Source organism: Ceratina calcarata, unplaced genomic scaffold, assembly GCF_001652005.2.
Source record: "Ceratina calcarata isolate Rehan_Ccalc_2016 unplaced genomic scaffold, ASM165200v1 scaffold72.2, whole genome shotgun sequence".
In the NCBI taxonomy this organism is placed as follows: domain Eukaryota; kingdom Metazoa; phylum Arthropoda; class Insecta; order Hymenoptera; family Apidae; genus Ceratina; species Ceratina calcarata.
In genome coordinates this window covers 1,044,539-1,064,450 of record NW_017178472.1, presented here as the reverse complement: position 1 = coordinate 1,064,450, position 19,912 = coordinate 1,044,539, and the positions used below count along the sequence as shown (strand labels likewise).

General features: G+C 36.8%; 3 protein-coding genes and 1 long non-coding RNA gene across 8 annotated transcripts; 2 read left to right on the top strand and 2 right to left on the bottom strand.

The window, feature by feature from the left end:
• Positions 1-471: 471 nt before the first annotated feature.
• LOC108630350 (integrin beta-PS) lies at positions 472-4,427 on the bottom strand. Of its 2 annotated transcripts, XM_026818033.1 has the most exons (15): positions 4,219-4,427; positions 3,929-4,136; positions 3,640-3,868; positions 3,453-3,555; positions 3,132-3,302; positions 2,929-3,027; positions 2,694-2,858; positions 2,469-2,627; positions 2,274-2,405; positions 1,900-2,199; positions 1,592-1,813; positions 1,413-1,529; positions 1,129-1,321; positions 918-1,057; positions 472-842 (listed from the first exon to the last, which is right to left on the bottom strand). In XM_026818033.1, exons 1-15 carry the CDS (start codon positions 4,360-4,362, stop codon positions 768-770), a joined length of 2,457 nt encoding a protein of 818 aa, XP_026673834.1. In that variant the 5' UTR covers positions 4,363-4,427; the 3' UTR covers positions 472-767. The 2 variants fall into 2 exon arrangements, with proteins under 2 accessions (XP_026673834.1, XP_026673833.1); XM_026818032.1 differs by having other exon boundaries at positions 3,640-4,136.
• A 467-nt stretch (positions 4,428-4,894) lies between these two features.
• On the top strand, positions 4,895-9,582 carry LOC108630352 (uncharacterized; the record flags this gene model as incomplete). Its single annotated transcript, XM_018033623.2, has 3 exons — positions 4,895-5,004; positions 7,375-7,453; positions 7,651-9,582. Coding segments are annotated over 3 exons (333 nt in total), but the record flags the coding sequence as incomplete, so codon positions are not given.
• A 1,010-nt stretch (positions 9,583-10,592) lies between these two features.
• Smox (Smad on X) lies at positions 10,593-19,877 on the bottom strand. Of its 2 annotated transcripts, XR_003389833.1 has the most exons (7): positions 19,288-19,877; positions 14,786-14,994; positions 14,425-14,663; positions 14,121-14,344; positions 13,677-13,990; positions 11,215-13,591; positions 10,593-11,123 (listed from the first exon to the last, which is right to left on the bottom strand). XR_003389833.1 is itself a non-coding variant. In XM_018033622.2 (6 exons), exons 1-6 carry the CDS (start codon positions 19,485-19,487, stop codon positions 13,323-13,325), a joined length of 1,455 nt encoding a protein of 484 aa, XP_017889111.1. In that variant the 5' UTR covers positions 19,488-19,877; the 3' UTR covers positions 10,593-13,322. The 2 variants fall into 2 exon arrangements, 1 of the variants encoding a protein (XP_017889111.1); XM_018033622.2 differs by having other exon boundaries at positions 10,593-13,591.
• On the top strand, positions 16,212-19,281 carry LOC108630354 (uncharacterized). 3 transcript variants are annotated; one of them, XR_003389835.1, is made up of 4 exons: positions 16,212-17,280; positions 17,392-17,504; positions 18,262-18,647; positions 18,861-19,281. It is a non-coding gene; the product is annotated as an uncharacterized LOC108630354 (long non-coding RNA). The 3 variants fall into 3 exon arrangements; XR_003389834.1 differs by lacking the exon at positions 18,861-19,281 and having other exon boundaries at positions 18,262-18,716; XR_003389836.1 differs by lacking the exon at positions 18,861-19,281 and having other exon boundaries at positions 17,392-17,969; positions 18,262-18,716.
• Positions 19,878-19,912: the final 35 nt, after the last annotated feature.

Below are 19,912 nucleotides of genomic sequence, written 5' to 3'. Positions count from 1 at the left end.
TATTTCCTGGTAATAGTATTCACCGTGGAGGCATATTGTAACATCAAGTTTATAAATCAATCCGCAGTATTTCATCCTCGTATAAATGAAATTCAATCATTATCCAATCAATATTCTTCTGCCTATCTTTTTGTTTCTTGCATAAGCAAAACGTGTGTTAATTACTGCACCTGTTTTCTGTTCATCAGACGCGAACATATTTGAAAATCACTTGTAGACTATTTATAATTCCAGCTAGTCATTGTATCTAATAATTATTATTGATGAACGCACAAAGAGCAAGTCGCTATTTTCTTAGGTGTCATTTTCAAAATATAATCTCCGAAAATGATCCAAAGTTTGTCGTTTGAAAATAATATCAAACGAAGAACTACAAGTGTAGACTTGGTCTTTTCTTCGAATCCACTTAATATAAAAATCGGACCAGAGTATGTTGAGAATATCAGGTTTTAAGTATAAGGGTTTCAGGAATATTTCTTACATGAATTTAATTTCTTTAGTCTTCGTTTGTATCTACGTCATAAACCGATTTATCGAATTTATTAAAATAAATATTTGAAGTGAACTCGAAGTAAGCAGTATGTTTGGTATCAGATGAGAGCATTGTCTACTTGCAAAGCAATTAGCCAAGATAGCGTCTTCTTGTTCCGCTCATGCGGCGCTACTTGTCAGAACATGTGTATACACTGCGTATGTTCAATCTAAGTAAGCGTGCGCTTGTAGGAAAATATTTATGTATCTTGCGCTCGCGAAATTGCATTTAAAATTTAATTCTTATTATCTGCTTGGAACGTCGGATTGTTAAACGTTGAAGTGGCTTGTTTATACAGCGGATTCGCCCCCTAAATTAAATGATTATATGGATATTAATATTAAAAGAAGTGAGGCGAACGCGACAGAAAATTGAAAGTGCTTACCGTTCTCCATATGGCCATAGCTCGTTCCTTTTCAAATTTCGCAAACTCCCGCTTGTCGTGAATCATAGTCAATATTTTCCAAACGAGAAGAATCAAGAAACCGATGATCACGGTGCTGACTATTAATCCGACGGCAACACCTGCAAATAGGATCGTTTAAATGCATTTCCCATCAAATATTGCGTCGGGTTTAACACAACTGCTTTCTCACCGACAACATTAATAGGCTTAGGACACGTTCTCTCTTTCTCAGCGATAATATTAAATATCTTAATATCTCCACCACTACCGCCTCTGTAATATTCGTACTTGAACACGAACGTGCACCCAGTGTCGCCTGTGATTCGACAAACGTGAGCTCCGGTATCTTGATCTTTCTCCGGATCTTCCTCCACCTTCTTTACCTGTTTCGTCCAAAAGAAATCCTTACAGACATTCTGCTAACCGAATAATCTACAAGAGCTGTTCACAGCAGTAATTGTAAGAATTTCTCACAATGTCAATTTGGTGCAAACATTGGTCGCACTTTCCGCCTTCAGCGTAAGGCCCGGCATTATGCACCACGCATTCCACGCAGTTCTTCAATTCCTCGCATCGTTGTCCGGGACATATCTGAGAATGAGATCAAAATCGATGACCGTAAGGTACCTTTTAAAAGAAGAAAGGAAACTTACAGGACATTCTTCGCAGTATTGCCCCGAGTATCGGATATTGTCCTTTTCATGACAGAGGCAACTACCGCAAACGCAGTCACCTCGTCCGCTGCAAATCTCTGTGTTCTCGCCGTTACTAGCCATACATGTGCTATTCGTCTCTTTGCAGTCGCATGTTTCACCGCCCCAACCCGGCAAGCAATTGCAAGTACCGCATTCACATTTACCGCGCCCGCCACAAACCTTGAAGCAAAGTCGCATGGAATACAACATGTATAACACGACTCATTCGCCTGATCGTCGCGTCGTTAGCGAGAGCGTTCATTTACCAAGCCTCCGCTGCGTTTGCAAGAGAAATTATCGCACTCGCAGTATTTCCCGTAGAATACTTCCTGCGGATTCGGACGCTTCGCACAATCGCAAACGCCACATTTGCAGGTACCGTGACCGCTGCAGATTTCCGTAGTCTCGTTGTCGGGCTTGCAATCAGCCATGGCAGCTGTGCTCTCGGCCCCGGCTTCGTTACCCTCGCATTCGCACTGCTTCCCGTAAAACCCGTAGTTACACGAGCATACACCGCAAACTAGGCTGCCGTTCCCTCTGCAATCTTCCGAATCCGCGACGTATCCCTGCGTTTTCATTCGAGACGCGCGAGAGAATTGTACTGACTTGTAAACTAAAACGCTATCCACAAAATTCTTACCGGATGGCCTGGGTGCTCGCAAGGGCAATCGCAAATAATGTTCAAATCGACGGTCAAACTTTCATTTAAGCCTCTTGGTTTAATATGTATAATCGTCTGCGATTCGTTAGAATTCGCAGAACATTCAGTCGCCTATTTTCAATAATAATTCATAATTAACTATTTTACGATTTTATCATTTTCGCGGGTGCGCACCTGCAACGTTACTTCGAATTCGACGATATTTCCTACTCGTAATCCTCCGCACTCTCGTCGTTCCTTCAGTTCACCGTTCTCTTCTAAACATCGCGAGAAATATTTCACGTCTATCGTTTTCGGTGCATCGTCTGTCATTGTTATAGAGTTAACCAGTTTCTAAAAATATCATTAGAACTACTAATAGGAAATTATCATAGGCTTAGGACGATTATAAATCTATACCTCGTACTCCCCACTGACGAGTGCAACTACATTCTGGGAATTACGTTCTATAGTTCCAATAGAAGAGCCGCTAATCCTTTGACTCAACGACTGATAAGTCGAATTCTTCTTACCAATAACCGCGAATATGATGTTTATATTGCGCTCGCGTGCTATTTTGTTAATCTGAATTTAAAGATCATAAAGAGTCACTATTTATGAATAATTAGATTGTTACAAAAGGAAATTTGTATACTTGAGACACGGATGGGTAATCCTGAAGGAGCGAGTGCGTATAAAATCCTTTCTCATCCAAATGACAAAGACAATCATTCGGTTCGATGATACCCGCAAGCTAGAATACATTCGGTTTGCATGTTGTTTTATCGAATTCATATTCTTTCGATCAAATTCAAACATCTCCAACGTTTAACAGAAACAAGAAATGCAAGAACGTACTTTACCATCACCGGCGATATGATAGCCGGCATCCGTTGAGAAAACTATGAGACGTCGAGCGTTCTGTCTCCAGCCAATTTCCTTGGTGCAAACCATAGCTTGCATCATCGCGTCTAAACCACCCTCAGGCGAATCCAAGTTACCAGACACTGGTGCCTCTTGTACGCGACTCTAACTCAAAAAGCAATCGATTAGACCATTGAAAAACACTTAAAAGTCTGTATTAAAATCGCGAAATGATAGCATGAAAATCTTTCGAAAATAAATTCTACAATTTTAGCATCCGAATACAAAAAGTGGGTACAACGAAACCGTAATTACTTTGAAAGATTTTAAGTTCTCGGTAAGAGGCATCTGGTTCTTGTAACCATAAGGAGAGGCGCAAGGTTTTTTCGTTTCGCTCAAAGTGCATGGCGATTTTAATCTATAAAAACGTGATGTTCAATTTATTTAGAAAATCGTAAAACATTTTCCAACGGTATGTAGGATTAATTTTTAAGATCCATACTTTTCCGGTTGCGTACTGGTCATAGGCAGTTCAACCTTGTCCACAAAGCTGCCGAATCCCAAACGAAAGTTCGAAGTGAGCTTCCTCATAGCTTCCGCAAGTTGAAGTCCCAGTTTCGATAATTGATCTTTGTGACGTTCCATGGAGGCCGATAAGTCCATCAGGTAATACAGGTCCACAGGATAATCCTCCGCTTGGCTGTACTTAACGGTCAATCGGTATTCTTCGCCTGTAGATTGAACCAGTCGATTGCAACTAATATCTTTTAAATAGAAACAATGATACTTTCCTCGCCGGAGTCGTAATTGAACTCGCTGAGGTTGAACTTGAACAGGATCTCTGCCTTTTGCAGAAGACAGCGGCTGATCTTCGAGCAAAATCATCGTACTAGCTGCATCTATCACATCCGATTTTTTACACCAGTGATCGCCTTCGTTCAAAAATTTTTGTCTCGTGACACAGCGAACCAGCGGACCACTCACATTCTGATTAGATACCTGAGTCAACAACCAGTCATTGTTACTGTTCTCACAACTATTCTCTATCAATTTTCGTTAACATTTTAAGAGTAATTATTACCGGAGTGGAGCACCAAACGCAGCGCGGAGTTCGCAAACAGTATTTGCAAGTTTGCTGTGCGGCGCAGAAGCTTTCCGAATCTTTGTACTCGCAAAGTACTACCGTAAATAATTGAATCCAGAAGAGAAATATCCAACGAGTCATCGCTTCTGTTTTTTTTTTTTAATGTTACTTTAGAATGAAATAGAGAGACAGTAATTGTACGGATAACTGGGCGAGACTGGAGGATATGTGGCATCTCACGGAAATGAGTGCGAGATAAAACGGAACCGTGCGTCATTGTATAGCTATTTTCTCCGATGAACTTAATCATTTAACCAGGAAGGTGATTGCTGAATAATATAAAAGTAATGCGCAAACTGGAACACTTCGTTTATTAAAGAAAAAAATCATGAGGTTCATAAAGCTGTTGGGCTCAGGTAAAAGTTAATTGGGAAATAAATACATTTTACATACTATTGTAATTAATTATATCTGCTATATGCTAATTAGGTACAAATTTGTACTACATGTTTTAAAACGCGGGCATGTAAAGTGTAATATAGCGATATCTGTCGGCTAATTTATAGAATGCTGTTCGTGACTGCATACCATTGTATGGTAATTGCACGATCAATACGCATAATTCTTGTAACATGTTAAAGATGGCAGAGCGCATGCCAAAAAGAGTGCCTAAAATTTACAGAATCGGCAGGCAGTGATTAGCAGTGGTGAGAAAACAACTTGGAGGAAGGTACGCGCGGCTTCGGTGATCGTCTCTTTCATTGGCAAGTTTCGCACAAGACGGTAGGTATTTTAACCCGACACGTATATCCGTATGAAATTAACCGTAATGCCGTCGCTTTTTTCCTATTATTCGTAATAACATATTATTGATTATGTAAGAGGGAAGTACCACTCCGTTTATTCTCTTATTACCTGAAACGATCATTAAAAGACATAAGTTGTTTCGTAAACTTTACGTTGATAAAACGTTGAAACAATTCCTTATAATTGATAACCAGTACTTTGTTTAATGTATTACAGTTTTATTAACCGTTGTTATTTTCTGTTAAAACCATTCCAATAAAAAGTTATAGGTTAATCGTACAACGCAGTTCCTCATGGCAGAATAATTATTAAATTGCATCGTTTTATTTGAATTACACACTCAGATAAAATTAAATCCAAAATTTTCAATAATGGATCTCGTATCATAAAGTTATTAGTATATTTATTAGTTATTTGTATATTTTTAATAAAGTGAAGGCGTGGATCAATGGTACGATACATGCAGTCGTATTGCAGACGCAAATGCAATCGTATTAAATACAATGCTCTCCGATAAAATTGAAACTAAGTTGTTTCGATTATCCCTCAATTTTACAATCCTCTTTATAACAGAAACATCATTGTAACTAACAATTGTAAAACGAAACAGAGTTCATTGCATACAGCTTACATAAGTTAGTTCATTTTTCATGCCATGTAACATTCACATGTATGTATGCACTTGCTGCACTACGTTCATGAGTAAAATGAAATTTTATTATGCAGTTCTGTAGCTGAAAATATGTCATGAAAAATTTTAAAAAATAGAATGATGTATTATAATTTAGAACCAGTTTATGCTGCATATTCAAACTAAGGAATATTTGATACTGGAGTCTTGATTTTTAACATTGCAGATATAAAATGTCATTGACGTTCATAGACGCCTGTCTGTAGTAATGTAATCATTATGAAATTAATCAAATAGACAGAAAAAAAGAAATAGATTTATGCTATCTTGATACGCGCAATAACATTTTTCCAAAGAAACGCACGCGTTCGTTATTATTCGTAATAACATATTATTGATTATGTAAGAGGGAAGTACCACTCCGTTTATTCTCTTATTACCTGAAACGATCATTAAAAGACATAAGTTGTTTCGTAAACTTTACGTTGATAAAACGTTGAAACAATTCCTTATAATTGATAACCAGTACTTTGTTTAATGTATTACAGTTTTATTAACCGTTGTTATTTTCTGTTAAAACCATTCCAATAAAAAGTTATAGGTTAATCGTACAACGCAGTTCCTCATGGCAGAATAATTATTAAATTGCATCGTTTTATTTGAATTACACACTCAGATAAAATTAAATCCAAAATTTTCAATAATGGATCTCGTATCATAAAGTTATTAGTATATTTATTAGTTATTTGTATATTTTTAATAAAGTGAAGGCGTGGATCAATGGTACGATACATGCAGTCGTATTGCAGACGCAAATGCAATCGTATTAAATACAATGCTCTCCGATAAAATTGAAACTAAGTTGTTTCGATTATCCCTCAATTTTACAATCCTCTTTATAACAGAAACATCATTGTAACTAACAATTGTAAAACGAAACAGAGTTCATTGCATACAGCTTACATAAGTTAGTTCATTTTTCATGCCATGTAACATTCACATGTATGTATGCACTTGCTGCACTACGTTCATGAGTAAAATGAAATTTTATTATGCAGTTCTGTAGCTGAAAATATGTCATGAAAAATTTTAAAAAATAGAATGATGTATTATAATTTAGAACCAGTTTATGCTGCATATTCAAACTAAGGAATATTTGATACTGGAGTCTTGATTTTTAACATTGCAGATATAAAATGTCATTGACGTTCATAGACGCCTGTCTGTAGTAATGTAATCATTATGAAATTAATCAAATAGACAGAAAAAAAGAAATAGATTTATGCTATCTTGATACGCGCAATAACATTTTTCCAAAGAAACGCACGCGTTCGTCATTTCTTATCAATGCAGTTTCAATGAAGTTCATATATTTCATCCCTCTTGGTATTTTAAAATTTTTCGATGAAATTTGTTTGTTTAAAAAAAAAGTGAAACAAAATAATACGTAACAAAAATCTATATTCTATATAATACGTAGAATAATTCGGATGAAGTAATAAACTAAGCAATCGACGTTAACCTTTTTGAAATCAAACGCAAGAATCAATTAAATAAAAAGTTGATCGGGTTTGAAACGAGCGGCGCCAGTCAAATCGACAAGCATAGCTTTGGATGTGGTCCAGTTTTAAATGTCCTTCGTATTGAAACGTTGATGCTTTTGTGTTATGTAACCTATTGTACATATAAATGTGATACGCTTCTTCTTTTTTTAGAGTACGAAGCAAAGACTTGGTTATAGAGATGTATCTGACTCCTGCCACCCTCTATGCTCTCAGATTATCCTTTCAGCAGGTAATGTGAACTTACAAGCGTTTAAAATAACTGTTTCACAATCAGTTGTGCAATCGTTGTTAATATTACGGTTTCTTTAATTCACTTGTAGTTTATTTATTGTTTACGGTCAACGAATCAATAATCGTCATAGAATATATTCTGTCATCATTCAATGTTTTATAACAATCCTGTATGATGTTAATTAATTTTTGTAGGGAGCCGTATCGTCCGTGTTCCGTAAGAATATGGTTGAACGTAATATCACAACGTCCGCATTTATTCTTGCGACTGTCGGCTTATCTATGAGCATATTTTCTGTGAGAAAGATGCTGAGCTCTAAACACCATGGTCATTTGTAACAACGTCGTACAAATCAGCAGCAACAAATCAATTCCAAAGAGAGGTCGAGAAGGAAGGGTTTTCGTTAAAATGATTCATCTAATCTGATCATCGTAAATCCGTGTCCTGCGACGAAAGTTTGTCATCGAATGTTGAAATATCGGCCAAATCGGAGTATTTCTTTATAATTGCAATTTGCATCCGACATCAAGAATCTTGTGTCATTTGGATGTTTTAACTATCATCATGATTGATTTTCGTCTAAGCATGTTAAATGTACACGTGATTTTGTATTTTAGTACTCATCTCGAGATTTTCCGAAGAGATTTTAAATACACAAAGTATACTTAAGAATCGAGTAATACGCTTGGATGTAAATCAGCCAATTGTGTTAGAAGCTTCTTTATTTGTTTGATAAATTGTGCGAGACTGAAGAATGAATTGGACGGTAATCGATTTGTAAAAACTTATTTTAAGAATGTCATCAATGGTTCATTGCGATTGTTGCTGCAAAATACTTCACGAACGCTGATTGTTAAGTTGTATAAGCACAACATTGTACACTTGTATAGATTGTATTCATTTTGTCGTAGTCGATGATACAAACATTTTGCCATGCAAGTTATCAACAAATTTTTATGTGTAGACTTTATGTTTTTTACCTGTCCTCTAATTCCCCAAATTTTGTTCACGTTCTTTTAGTAAAATGTTATCACTTATCTAAGCATTGAATTGTAACATGTAGATGTTAGGACACTAAACAAAGATGTCATATTTACGTGTTCTTTTTAAATATCGTGACTTCGTTTTAATCTATTCGCCACCGAGGACTAGTAAAAGCAACAAATTCATATTTATTAGACTTAACATGTACATTTATTTATTTATTTATACAACCTCACACTCGATATTCTCATGTAACATATCTCGTCTTTATTCTTCGACACATGCATTCTATCAATCTCTCAATCTTTCGTTCCGTTATTCATTTAGATGATTTTATGCACACAGGGAAACGATCGACGAGATTAAATTGCTGACACATCGCTCGTTAAATGAATTTCACGTTTCTTTAATCATGTAAAAAAATATCGGATTTCTAGAAATTATCATTTTTTAGTCGATCCTTCCCTTTTATGCACGCGGTTTATCAGCACACAAGATACATAAGTATAAGCTATAGAATTAAAAGATTCGTGATCGTCGGACCGCTCAATTATTCGGCGGGTCAAGACACGCTGTGAATATACCTTGCAATAAAACTGAAGGATAAAACATAACGATGATCAACGATACGACGCAATTAACAATGGTAACAATTTAAAGAATTTTTCAAGGAAAGAAGTATGTAGATATAGAAAAGGTGTCACATACAAAGGATGAATTGTATCTCGAACTTAAAAAGAGATAGAAAAAAGTATTGGTATTGGAGTAAAAAGGTGAATGGTTTCGGGACGACACATTATTTGATACAAATGATTCTTAGAACTAGATGAGAGCGTCAAGGGATCATTAAACAAAACAAAATGAGGTCAGTGACTTTTCTCTGCATCTTTACCTAGAAATCATTTATATCAAATTATATGCGCCGCCGAACAATATATTCTTTTCTATCTCTTACTAAATTTGTGATAGCGTCCATTCTAATTATGTAACATGCTCTATAAACAACAGCGCTGATAATTGAACGATTCGTGCGCGCGTGAATCTCGACTATTATAATTAATCGACGTTCTTGTACTTATAAAAAAACAACTTTGGCAATTGCTACGCTTAACATACTTTGGCAAATTAAACGCGTCTCTCAATGCTCTGTTTCTTCTTTCACCGATGTAGATGAATCAAGGAGGTCAGAGGAAAAGCGGTACAGCCGATGAAAATATTTAATTACATTGTAATAAAAAAAGTCCGTACTCTGCATCGTTCCTTTATTCTGTTAAAAGAAAATACGTGCTATGCCTCTCCATGGAACTCCTTGATCATATTTTGATCTTATGCTAACGTAAAACGAACGAATAGGAATTTGAGGACGACGAAGAAAGACGAATGGCGAATTCTTCGATTCCTCTGTTCGTATTTTATTTTAGCTAGTATACTAATGGCAGTCTGGCAGGGAAACAAGTGGTCTGTCAAAAAATTTGACGTTTCGAAATTCTTTTCGTTTCTCTTTCAGTAATTATATTTTTGTGCGGGAACGGTACCGATTAGCACGAGTCCAAAATGTGCATCTAATATCGGCAATTAGCATTTTTTCCTTAAATTTCGTTCGAGCTGCCCGACGATATCGCGTTCGACTTTTACGAGTTGCATTTATTTACACGGCATCAACCTTACATGTCGATTAAAAGAATGAAACCTCCTCGTGAAAGACGAACGCGTCCCTAACGAGAAATTAATAGATTAATGATATCACTTAAATCTTGCGTTTTACTTTAATTGCGTCTTTCCATAGCTACTACTCAGATTATTTATTCCTCGTTATAGATATATATTCTTTCCGAAATAGTTGTTCGAACATCGTAGACATTGGTTCGGCAAGTTTACGAATCGTCGCCGCCAAACCATCGTATCCCTTGATCGTGTTATATGTATATGTATAAAAAAGATATAATAAAGGATATAGTTCGTAAAAAGAAGTAAACAGGAGAAAAGCAACATAATAAAAATACCGTTTAGCTGTATAGTACATATAAAAAACTTTGAAAGCATCGTGAAAAATGTATCTAAAGCTTAATTTTTCGTAAAAGTGATTTTAAAACTTAGCACGTAATCTTTCGGCACCGATACGATTGAGGCAATGTTAAAAAATAGATTGCAGTTACGTTTACGGCATTCCTTTACTTATTAACAAAAGAAATTTCTCTTATTTCTTTCTTCTTGGCGTTTCATGCACATGATAATTAAATTAAATAATTTGTTCGTCACTTTCTTTCTGAGAGTTAATCGTAAATATGTATTATGAAATGAGCGACACTGGCAAAAAAATATATAAGATGAAACCGATTTTCCAAAATGTTTGACGTTTTTTTAGAGAGATCGAATTTCACATCCTGTGCGTGTAATTGGCCCCTATACATACTTAAAGATTCCATAGCAATCGTGTATAAAATTTATATTTAAAAATTTATTCGTTAAAAAAAAAACTGAATCCATGCACTTGGTGCAAAGACTGTTCGCGTATCGATCGACACTAATGTGTATATATCTCGTAATATAATAAAATACATAACTTTTTTATCTCATTCCTTTTTCGTACGTTCTACGTGAAAGACGTCCGACTTTTTCTTTTTTTTAATCGTATTCCTTTTTCTTTTAGTTATTCTCGAATATGAAATATCTTATATAAAATCTGCAATAAAATAGAAACTTCTTTTAATACATTCAATCACGAAACAATTCATAAATAAATTTAGAATAGTATAGAAACAATATATGTATACCTGATATATCTTAAAGCATCCCACATTCAAGGCCAGACTATCATTTTCTCTTGTTACATTCCGTTCGTGATAAAATTTTCATATGCTTACATATTCTTCTCGAAAGTTGAATGCGTTTCTCGTACATCTCAGTATAAAATCTCATAAGACAATTTCAACTATATAATTCTTTATCAAAGCTTACAGCAATCGAATCCATCATTCTTCGCATACAAACTCGTGTATACCTCTCTTGTACGAAACGGTTGGTTCATGACCCTTACACGACGAGCCGAACACCTTTGCAACGATTCATAGCTAACGAGTGGTTCGCTACATTGAACATCAACACCGAAATGTGCATTTTAACGTTTGCTTCGCATAAGTTTCCCGACGCTCGATAGCAAATATACATATGTGAACGTACGTATATAATTTTCTGAACCCGGTATCTTCCCGGTACGATATCAAATAAATAGACATTTCTGTTTACTATAGACTTCGTGCGCTTAGTACTCCTATCAATGTTAAGAAATATAGCGCTTATTCTTAATAAGAATATCAATTATCCGAGATAAGACACCTTATATACGTAATATTTTTCCAGTTTACCGTTCCCGAAAAAGAAATGCTGTTCGAACTCTGCCCATTCTACATGTTTATTCATCATTCATAAAACTTCCAAACATGTTAAAACATGTCTATCCGACACCTAATGCGGTCCATCGAGAAAATACTTGAACGTTCTGGTCCATTCGAGAGAATGTATAAATAGCACATATTGAACACTGTGAGTCTTCATTTCCCTTATGACCACTTAACAAAAATTGATGTGTACATTTCACATTTTTTCTACTCTCAAGCTAAAGAGAAGTACAGACAAAGGTTCCGAATAGACCAGTAGATGTTAGAAACATTGTAATCGGCTTGTCAATCTGTTCTTAAGAGAAACTCTTTTCAGCATATTACAAACCGTGTATGAATGTACAATATTACTGTATTGCAAGAACTGACGTATACCGTACCACTGAAGTGAATGATATAACAAGCGATAAAAATATGCAGCGGCTGAGCCCCCGGTACATATACATATATCATTTACGTATGATTGGATAGGAACGCATGTACGATTGAAGTCAGTATGTATACACAGAATGTCTGTTTTCCTCACATTTTGCTACAGAGTTCTAGAAGTAGTAAAAGTATGTCGAGAAAAACACATTTTTTCGTTTAATTGTAAGACGGTTGTAAAAAAAATCGAACTTAATGATTTTGTTAATTCCTTCAAAATTTAGCCACTTTTAATCGATTACAGCATTCTATCTTCTAAGAGATTATTTTAGATGCAAAAATAGATCGGACATGTACAATAAAAGTTTTTCATGTGAGACGCAGTTTCACGACTGTGAAAATCTGACGAGTACACGTGAAATTAATTGCTGAAAAAGTTAGCTAAATTTCCAAGTATTTAACGAATTTCTGAACTAGAATTTCTCGACAAGCAACTTTAAGATTTAGAATTATGTTCTTTTCTCCCACGTTCCCGTTCATTCAGAATACACCTATAAAGAGTAAAGGAAAAAATCCGGTGTGTACATATGTACATGTACGCTCTCTTTTCCACTGTTTGTTATTCAATTTAAAATCAGATTTCATAAATCTGATCAGGTTGTAAAGCGATACATTCACGTGGTAGTGTGATAACTGTGCCAACAATATCTACGAATTATGACGTTTCGAACCCAAGAAGAAATTTTTTTGTATCCGCGATAAATTAATCTTTCGCTGACATTTCTTTGCTCGAACATCGTCTTTCCTTCTTACGTAACATCGCACAATTTGAGCACTTAAACTTTCCTAAAGCCAGTTTTTTTCTCGTTCATTCGATCGAATGCCGCCTCCGAGACTTCGAAATCGGTCCTGTTCAGCCATGTACTTTTCGACGCCAGCATGCGTATCCTCCTTCTTGCACTATTTTGTCACTGTAGCCGATGCCGGTTGTAAAGAATTCGGATAAAATGATGAATTCATAGTACAGAAAAAACCGATCTACACGATGACAACAACGACAAGGATAGCTAATCGTCCCTACATTTTCCTGCATCCATGAAGGAAAAATGTATACAACCTTATGACATCGAGGAACAAGGTAAACGCGGCGATCCCATTTGCGTGAGTACACGATCGAGCCACTGTAACGGCCCGTTTAAATGCAACTCGATCCAACAGGGAGTCGATGTCACGGTTTGTCGACGATACGCCTCTCCCCAGCCCTTTACGAAGCTCATCCTAATTGTACACATTCGCGTTAACTGATATACTGCCTCGAATCCTTGGGAAACTGACTGCGATAACAGCGCAGCAAATTCTTGATTATTGAAGATCTTCAAATTACAGCCTGCAAGACGAAGACCACAAAGACAAAATGATGAGTCCCTTTTTGTGATTGAAAGTCGAACGGAGTGAGAACCGATAGAACTTACCGGGTGGTATTTTACAAACAGTAGCTGGATGCCAACCGTAACGTTGATTACAATTGGGACTCTGCACGAAGATACTCGAGTCGGATAAACACTCAGCGAATACCTCGCCACCAAGATAGTATAATCTAGCTCCTTTCCCGATATGTCGTCTCGTCTGCTCGACCACGGAATTACGATTAACGTTCGATAATAAACCCAAACAAAAACGTTCAGAGCTGCTGGGATCTGTGAATCCGTCTACCGTCATACTCGGTACTGACGCGTGAAAGGTTTCACCCACTCTCGTATTCAATTCGTAGTAACTTATCGAACACCTTTTACCAAACAAAATATAAAACAAATGTAAAGATTGATCCTCGATATAAATTGTTATTCATTTGCGAACAAAAATATTCAGAAAGCGGGAGGGAATTATAATAATTAATTTGTAGAACGTATGCTTACCAAAACGCTGGCTCGCAATACATGACCGGCTGTGCATCGACGGGGCTAGGTGACAAACGCGACAAAGACATATTGTCGTTGTGATCCATGTTATCACCATCTTCACTTATATATCCTGGCGGCGGAGTGTCGGCAGGAGGATCCATGGATCCAGGCGTCGGATGCGGTGAACCCTGAACGCTTCCTAGACTCCCGACGCTAGCTGGACTCGTCGCCTGCATATTCTAATTAAAACACAAACGAACAATGATTTTCGTTTCTTCTTATCGATTCTTATCTTTGTTACTAATTCCTTGATACTGACTTGCATTCCTTGATAGGGATTGTTCGGCTGTTGTTGCTGTTGCTGCTGCTGCTGCTGCTGTTGCTGTTGCTGTTGCGGAGATTGCGGTATATTCTGTTGATTATGATGTTGGTGATTCAACGTCGCGTGGAAATTCGTATTCTCTGGCACGCTGACGCTTCGCTCCTCAAGGGAAGTATTATACAGGACGGACTCGTCCCCAGCTAAGTTATGCCGCGGCACGAGTATTGGTGGTAAAACTAGAAAATTCCACGAACATATATTTCGCTCGTGAACATGGAAATTGATCGAGTCAATCATGGAACGCTTTTAGAACTGGATCGCGCGCAAACTTTGAATGAAGCGCGGGCAATCCGCTTACCTGGCGTTTGTATTCGTTGATAGTGGTACGGATTGACGCAGACTTCGTCCCGTTTCTGCGTAAAAGCGTACTCGCAATGCTCAATCGCTCTTAACTCGAGGTGCGACTGCAAATCTGGCCAGCGCCAAAGTCGGCAGTAGATCACGTGCGGTAAACCTTTACCGCGTACTCCTTGGACACCGTTGTCGCCGACACCACCCGGGCTAGGCCTATTCGTTTATAACAAAGAAATTTAAACCTGATTCATGAATGACTAACATTTAAAGACTAAATATGTAGTTTCATAAACTTAAATCGTTTGTCTTCATAAACAATATTCTCATTGTGATTTTCTGATAGCATTAATCGAATCGATTCCACAAATCCAACTCGATTATTCATCCAATACTAAATGCTTCTAGATGTAAGTATTGCAAACGCAGAGTAGCATAATAAAAGTATTGCAGTTTAAGTTAGACGCGCGCTTGTCGCGACACCCGTAAAACTCTCTCTCTTTAATGTACACTTCCGAACAACTTCCTCCCGTTTTCTTTGCTCTTTGTCTCTTTCTGTGTTCGCGTCTGCCGTACCGGAAACGTTGGCGCCTACCGATGAAAAGAAACTGTATACCGCGGTACATTCGGTTGGATGCTTTTCTCCCAGCAAGGGTAACTCGGCGTAACTTGCTCAATCATCAAAACATTCGTGATCTTTCTACCTATTCTTATTGGAATCAACTCGCAATCAACTGCTAATAATAAGATTGGTTGACTTGCATCAGAGAGAAAAAAAAGAGAACATATTCCTTAATATTTAAATGCATTTTCATCGTGTTCAAGGAGTTCGCATTCACAATTCACGGCTACTGATCCTTTTCCGTTTCCTATTGTTCACTTTCTCTGCCTATCTGTTTCGTTACGTATAATCCGCGCACGTGTGACCCTCAATTGCAATTGCTCGACTCTCCTCTCACTTATATAATAATTCAGAAATCTTAGCGCGCGATTTTATATAACAATTTTCTGTACAATACTGATCACAATCTCAATCTAAATTTTTGAATTTATCTCACTAAACAAGCATACGCGAAAGAAAGTACCTGGGAATTACGAGATTCAATGATGGCATACAAAGCTCACGCAAGAAATGAAATTTTGTAGTACATGGCCTCACTGATAAAAGATAACACGAACACACTCTGGATAATTCTTGAACGGATTGAAACGGATGCTACATTTGATCTTACATATCGTTTCGTGCGATAACTAGAAAACAATAAATACTGAATTCGATGATAATATAATAATATAATACTAAATCAGTTTATCGTCCGTTTTGGAAGCATATTGCTCCACTATATTGAAGTATACAGTTCGATGAAGCAATTGAGCAGTAATCAACCGATAGAGCATTTAATATGTACGACGGAGGTTGGATTTTGATAATTCGTTTAGTGTGAAGGAAACGAAGTCGTTAGAAAGCAGGATACTGGCTACGCTGATCGCGAGAAAGTGATGTCAGCCATTATCTGCAAATTAAAACGGGGAATTGACAGATTTTCTTAGCCAGAGGCTGACGTTTTCCTGTATTCAAGAATGAGGAGGAACGTAACGATTCACGGTCTCGTTCCTTCTGCAATTTCAGTCATCCTGCTGACGCACCGTTGCCTCGTTGGTCGAGGACGCGACGAGTCGCGTTCACCGTGAAATTTTTTCCACGTATGCATCAAACGAGAGACGCGACTTAATCGAGTTTAATTGTCGATTGCGCTGGCAAACTGAGAAGAAGCTGCATACGCTCTCGCGTATTTTAAAAAGAAAGAAAAGAAAACGGACGCTATATACGTGAACTGTGCGTTTATTCACTCTGACCGGCATCTACACGCGCGCGTAAATACAAATTGAAACAGAAATTGCAGTAGAAAATTTATTAATTTTTTTTTTAGTTCCTTTTCTTATTTCTTTAAAAGAGAATTCCAAGTCTTTAGTTATAGTTGTTACAGCTGACAGGATTCGTAGACACGTATCTGTTGAATGCGAAACTACAGTATGTATCTACATACAGGCAGTGCTGCGAACTTACGTAATTTCGCCTGCCATAAGTCACGCTTTTCTTTCGTCGAAAATACTGGGTTTCCGAGAAATCTGTGTCGTTTCATTCTCTACTTAAATACTTTCAACCATATCGATTGTATTATGTAAACATTGATTTATCTAACGATAAGTAGCTACATACTAAGTAGCGCTTGAAAGTATTCTTAATAATGCGTGCAATTCTACACACTTAACAAGCATATTTAGGAAACAAGTACTCTGATTTTTATCGTTGGATCTAATTACCTCAACAAATAAGGACAGACACGGGAGACGATAAGTCTGCGATTTCACCCGGATATTATTTTCTTAATACGATGAATGTTTTGCTGGGGATTTACTGGATAAGAAATGAAGATGCTAAACAATTGTTTCGTTCTCCACTCGCAAGAAAGACCGAGCCTACAATAGTCGTCTTCATAAGTATGTACACCTGATTTATCTACAAAATACAGCAGAAATGAAACTATGCACTACAATTTTTGTGTGCAAATACAATTTTCTCGTTTGGCGATCGCATTTTCGATGGCGCAGGAGCACGTGTTGACCGAAATGAAACGTATGTTAACGATTACGTATTCACCGCACAGTTAATTATTTAATCAAGATGCCCAACGCTGTGTCGCGGAGCCTAGTTGAATCTCCAGGTGAGATGTTATAGTATCTTATCGATTAACCGCAAAACTATAAGAGGGTAGTTTTTCTCACGGCCGATGATGGGAAATGATGATGGTAATAATGTGAATGCAGTTACATTTTGAATTAAGGAAGAATGTGCCTTTCTTTGAACAAGCAACGACGTCGCCAGTATTACGCTGTTAATCAATTTACGAATCGCGATATGCAAGATCAATTCCGGTGAAGAATGACGAAAAACGACAATAAATTGCAACCTTAGATTTTGATCTCCATTGACACGAGGTTTATTTTATTTAGAAACAAATGCGAAATAAATTGCGGTAATTACGATTCGTCCTTGTCTTAAAGCAATGCACAATAATGTGACGCACACGTGTGCATTTCATTCACAATGTTTCGATCGAAATCGTTCGTTGCTTATCACGCGATCGGAAAAACTACCGATAAATCTAGTAATTCCGTTTAAACATATGGTAAGTATCCCGTTTCAGACATTTCAAATATTGAATTGCTACACATCTCGCGATTGCGCTTCTCTGTTTGTGATCACATCACTGTTTCGATTATTACATAACTTCTAAGAGATATGAACGTTTGCGCTGTGCGCGATTATCATGTAATGTATTCGTATCTATCAAAGAATATAACAATAAATTGCGCATATCGTGTTTATTGTGGTGCGCATGTTAATCCGCGTACAGTAATTAGATAATAGCTCTTCATGAAAATATAGATTTTATCGAATTTGATCCATTGAAATTGCAGATAGAACTTCACGTCAGCGGCACACAATGGATTTATACTATCAACGAATTGCAACAAACATCAAACGCGTGAAAATACGATTTATCTGTGGACTTTTCCTGTACGTTAATGAACATTTACAGATTCGATTCGTGATAAACTTTTAGTATAGGTTTATCGCGACGCACGATGGATACAAACGATGATGAAGTTTGTATATGTATAGAAGGCTCATGACAAAAGATTTATAATGTGCAGTGAAATTTGATATCTTTGGGAACGATAATGCATTCAATTTCATTATAAACGCGGTCAGAAAAATTATATTCGATGAAATATCTACTAGAAGCGATGACAGGTGCAGGATAAACAAATATTGGCATCTATTTGTTGTGTACATAATGTATGTACGTATATGTGTGCACTTGCAATTTGCATTTATCGTAAATAAGATTTTTTAAAATCCTTCACTGATGAAACTAAATTTTTTATTTTATATTTTTTATCAAAAATAGAAAGGCGAAAATATCGCAATAAATGCTGATTCAGAATATATCAAACCAATATCATTAAAACAATTAATATATCAGATATTATATATTGTTTCATTTTGAAAACAGGAGGTATTTTAATCAAAGGAGACGTGAAATTGTAGACATCTCGAAACAAACGAAAAACTTCCTAATTATTACAAACATTTACGGATGACGCGAAATACATTTTTGAAGAACTACAGAAAATGATTTTTTTATTCGTACCATGAGACGACAAAACGGTCTGTTAATTGTTAGACAATGTGGCATTATACGCGCTAATATACAAGCGCATAAACGGCAAATAGCACATGCGAACGTTTTCTATTCTTCAGCCTTCAACTTTGCAGGATACAAATAAATACGAAATTCACGCCGTTACAATGCGTATTATTAAATAAATGCATAGACGAATAAATGATAACAAAATAGAAGGAATAAAGACAACTACAAGCACCATCAATCGCAATATTTATGGACGCGCAAAAAAAGTGTATATAAAGCACAAGCATACCTTGGTATAGTAATGCACTTTGTGTTGCAACTTTGTGTAGTAATCGCCTTCTCGAGTTCCTCGAGGCCAGCGGACTTTTTTAACTTTTTAACCAGGCTTTTAACGGCTTTTTCACTCCATTTATCTTCCCCTTCTGCTTTTTTCCAACCCAACAATCGCTTAACGATAGGTGGGTTAAAGCTGGACAACATCGAAGTCATGATTTGCGGTACAGGGATTTCGCGCGACCCGCATTGGGCTGTCTCGACGTGCCACCACACGCAAAAATTATCGCTTACGATTTTAGACCACCGTGACCCGACCGAGGTTACACAGTAATTAACGTTTGCCGTCAAATATTCGATCTCGACGAATGCAAATTTCTCATACAGGCGGCGAAAACTTCGCCACAGCCGCCATATTACTCCATTACTCTTCAAGCATATTCGACATTCGACAAAACTCGGTGCTCATCGGCTGATCCCGACAAAATCATTGAGTAAATAAGACACAGAAAGTGATACAGCGATTTGAAAATATCTGTAACCATAAATTGTAAATTTTTTAGCCTTTAAAGGCTGCGTGTTTAATCACGGTCGTATTTACAAATCTAGAAAAGAAATTTATAATATAGCGATAATTATTA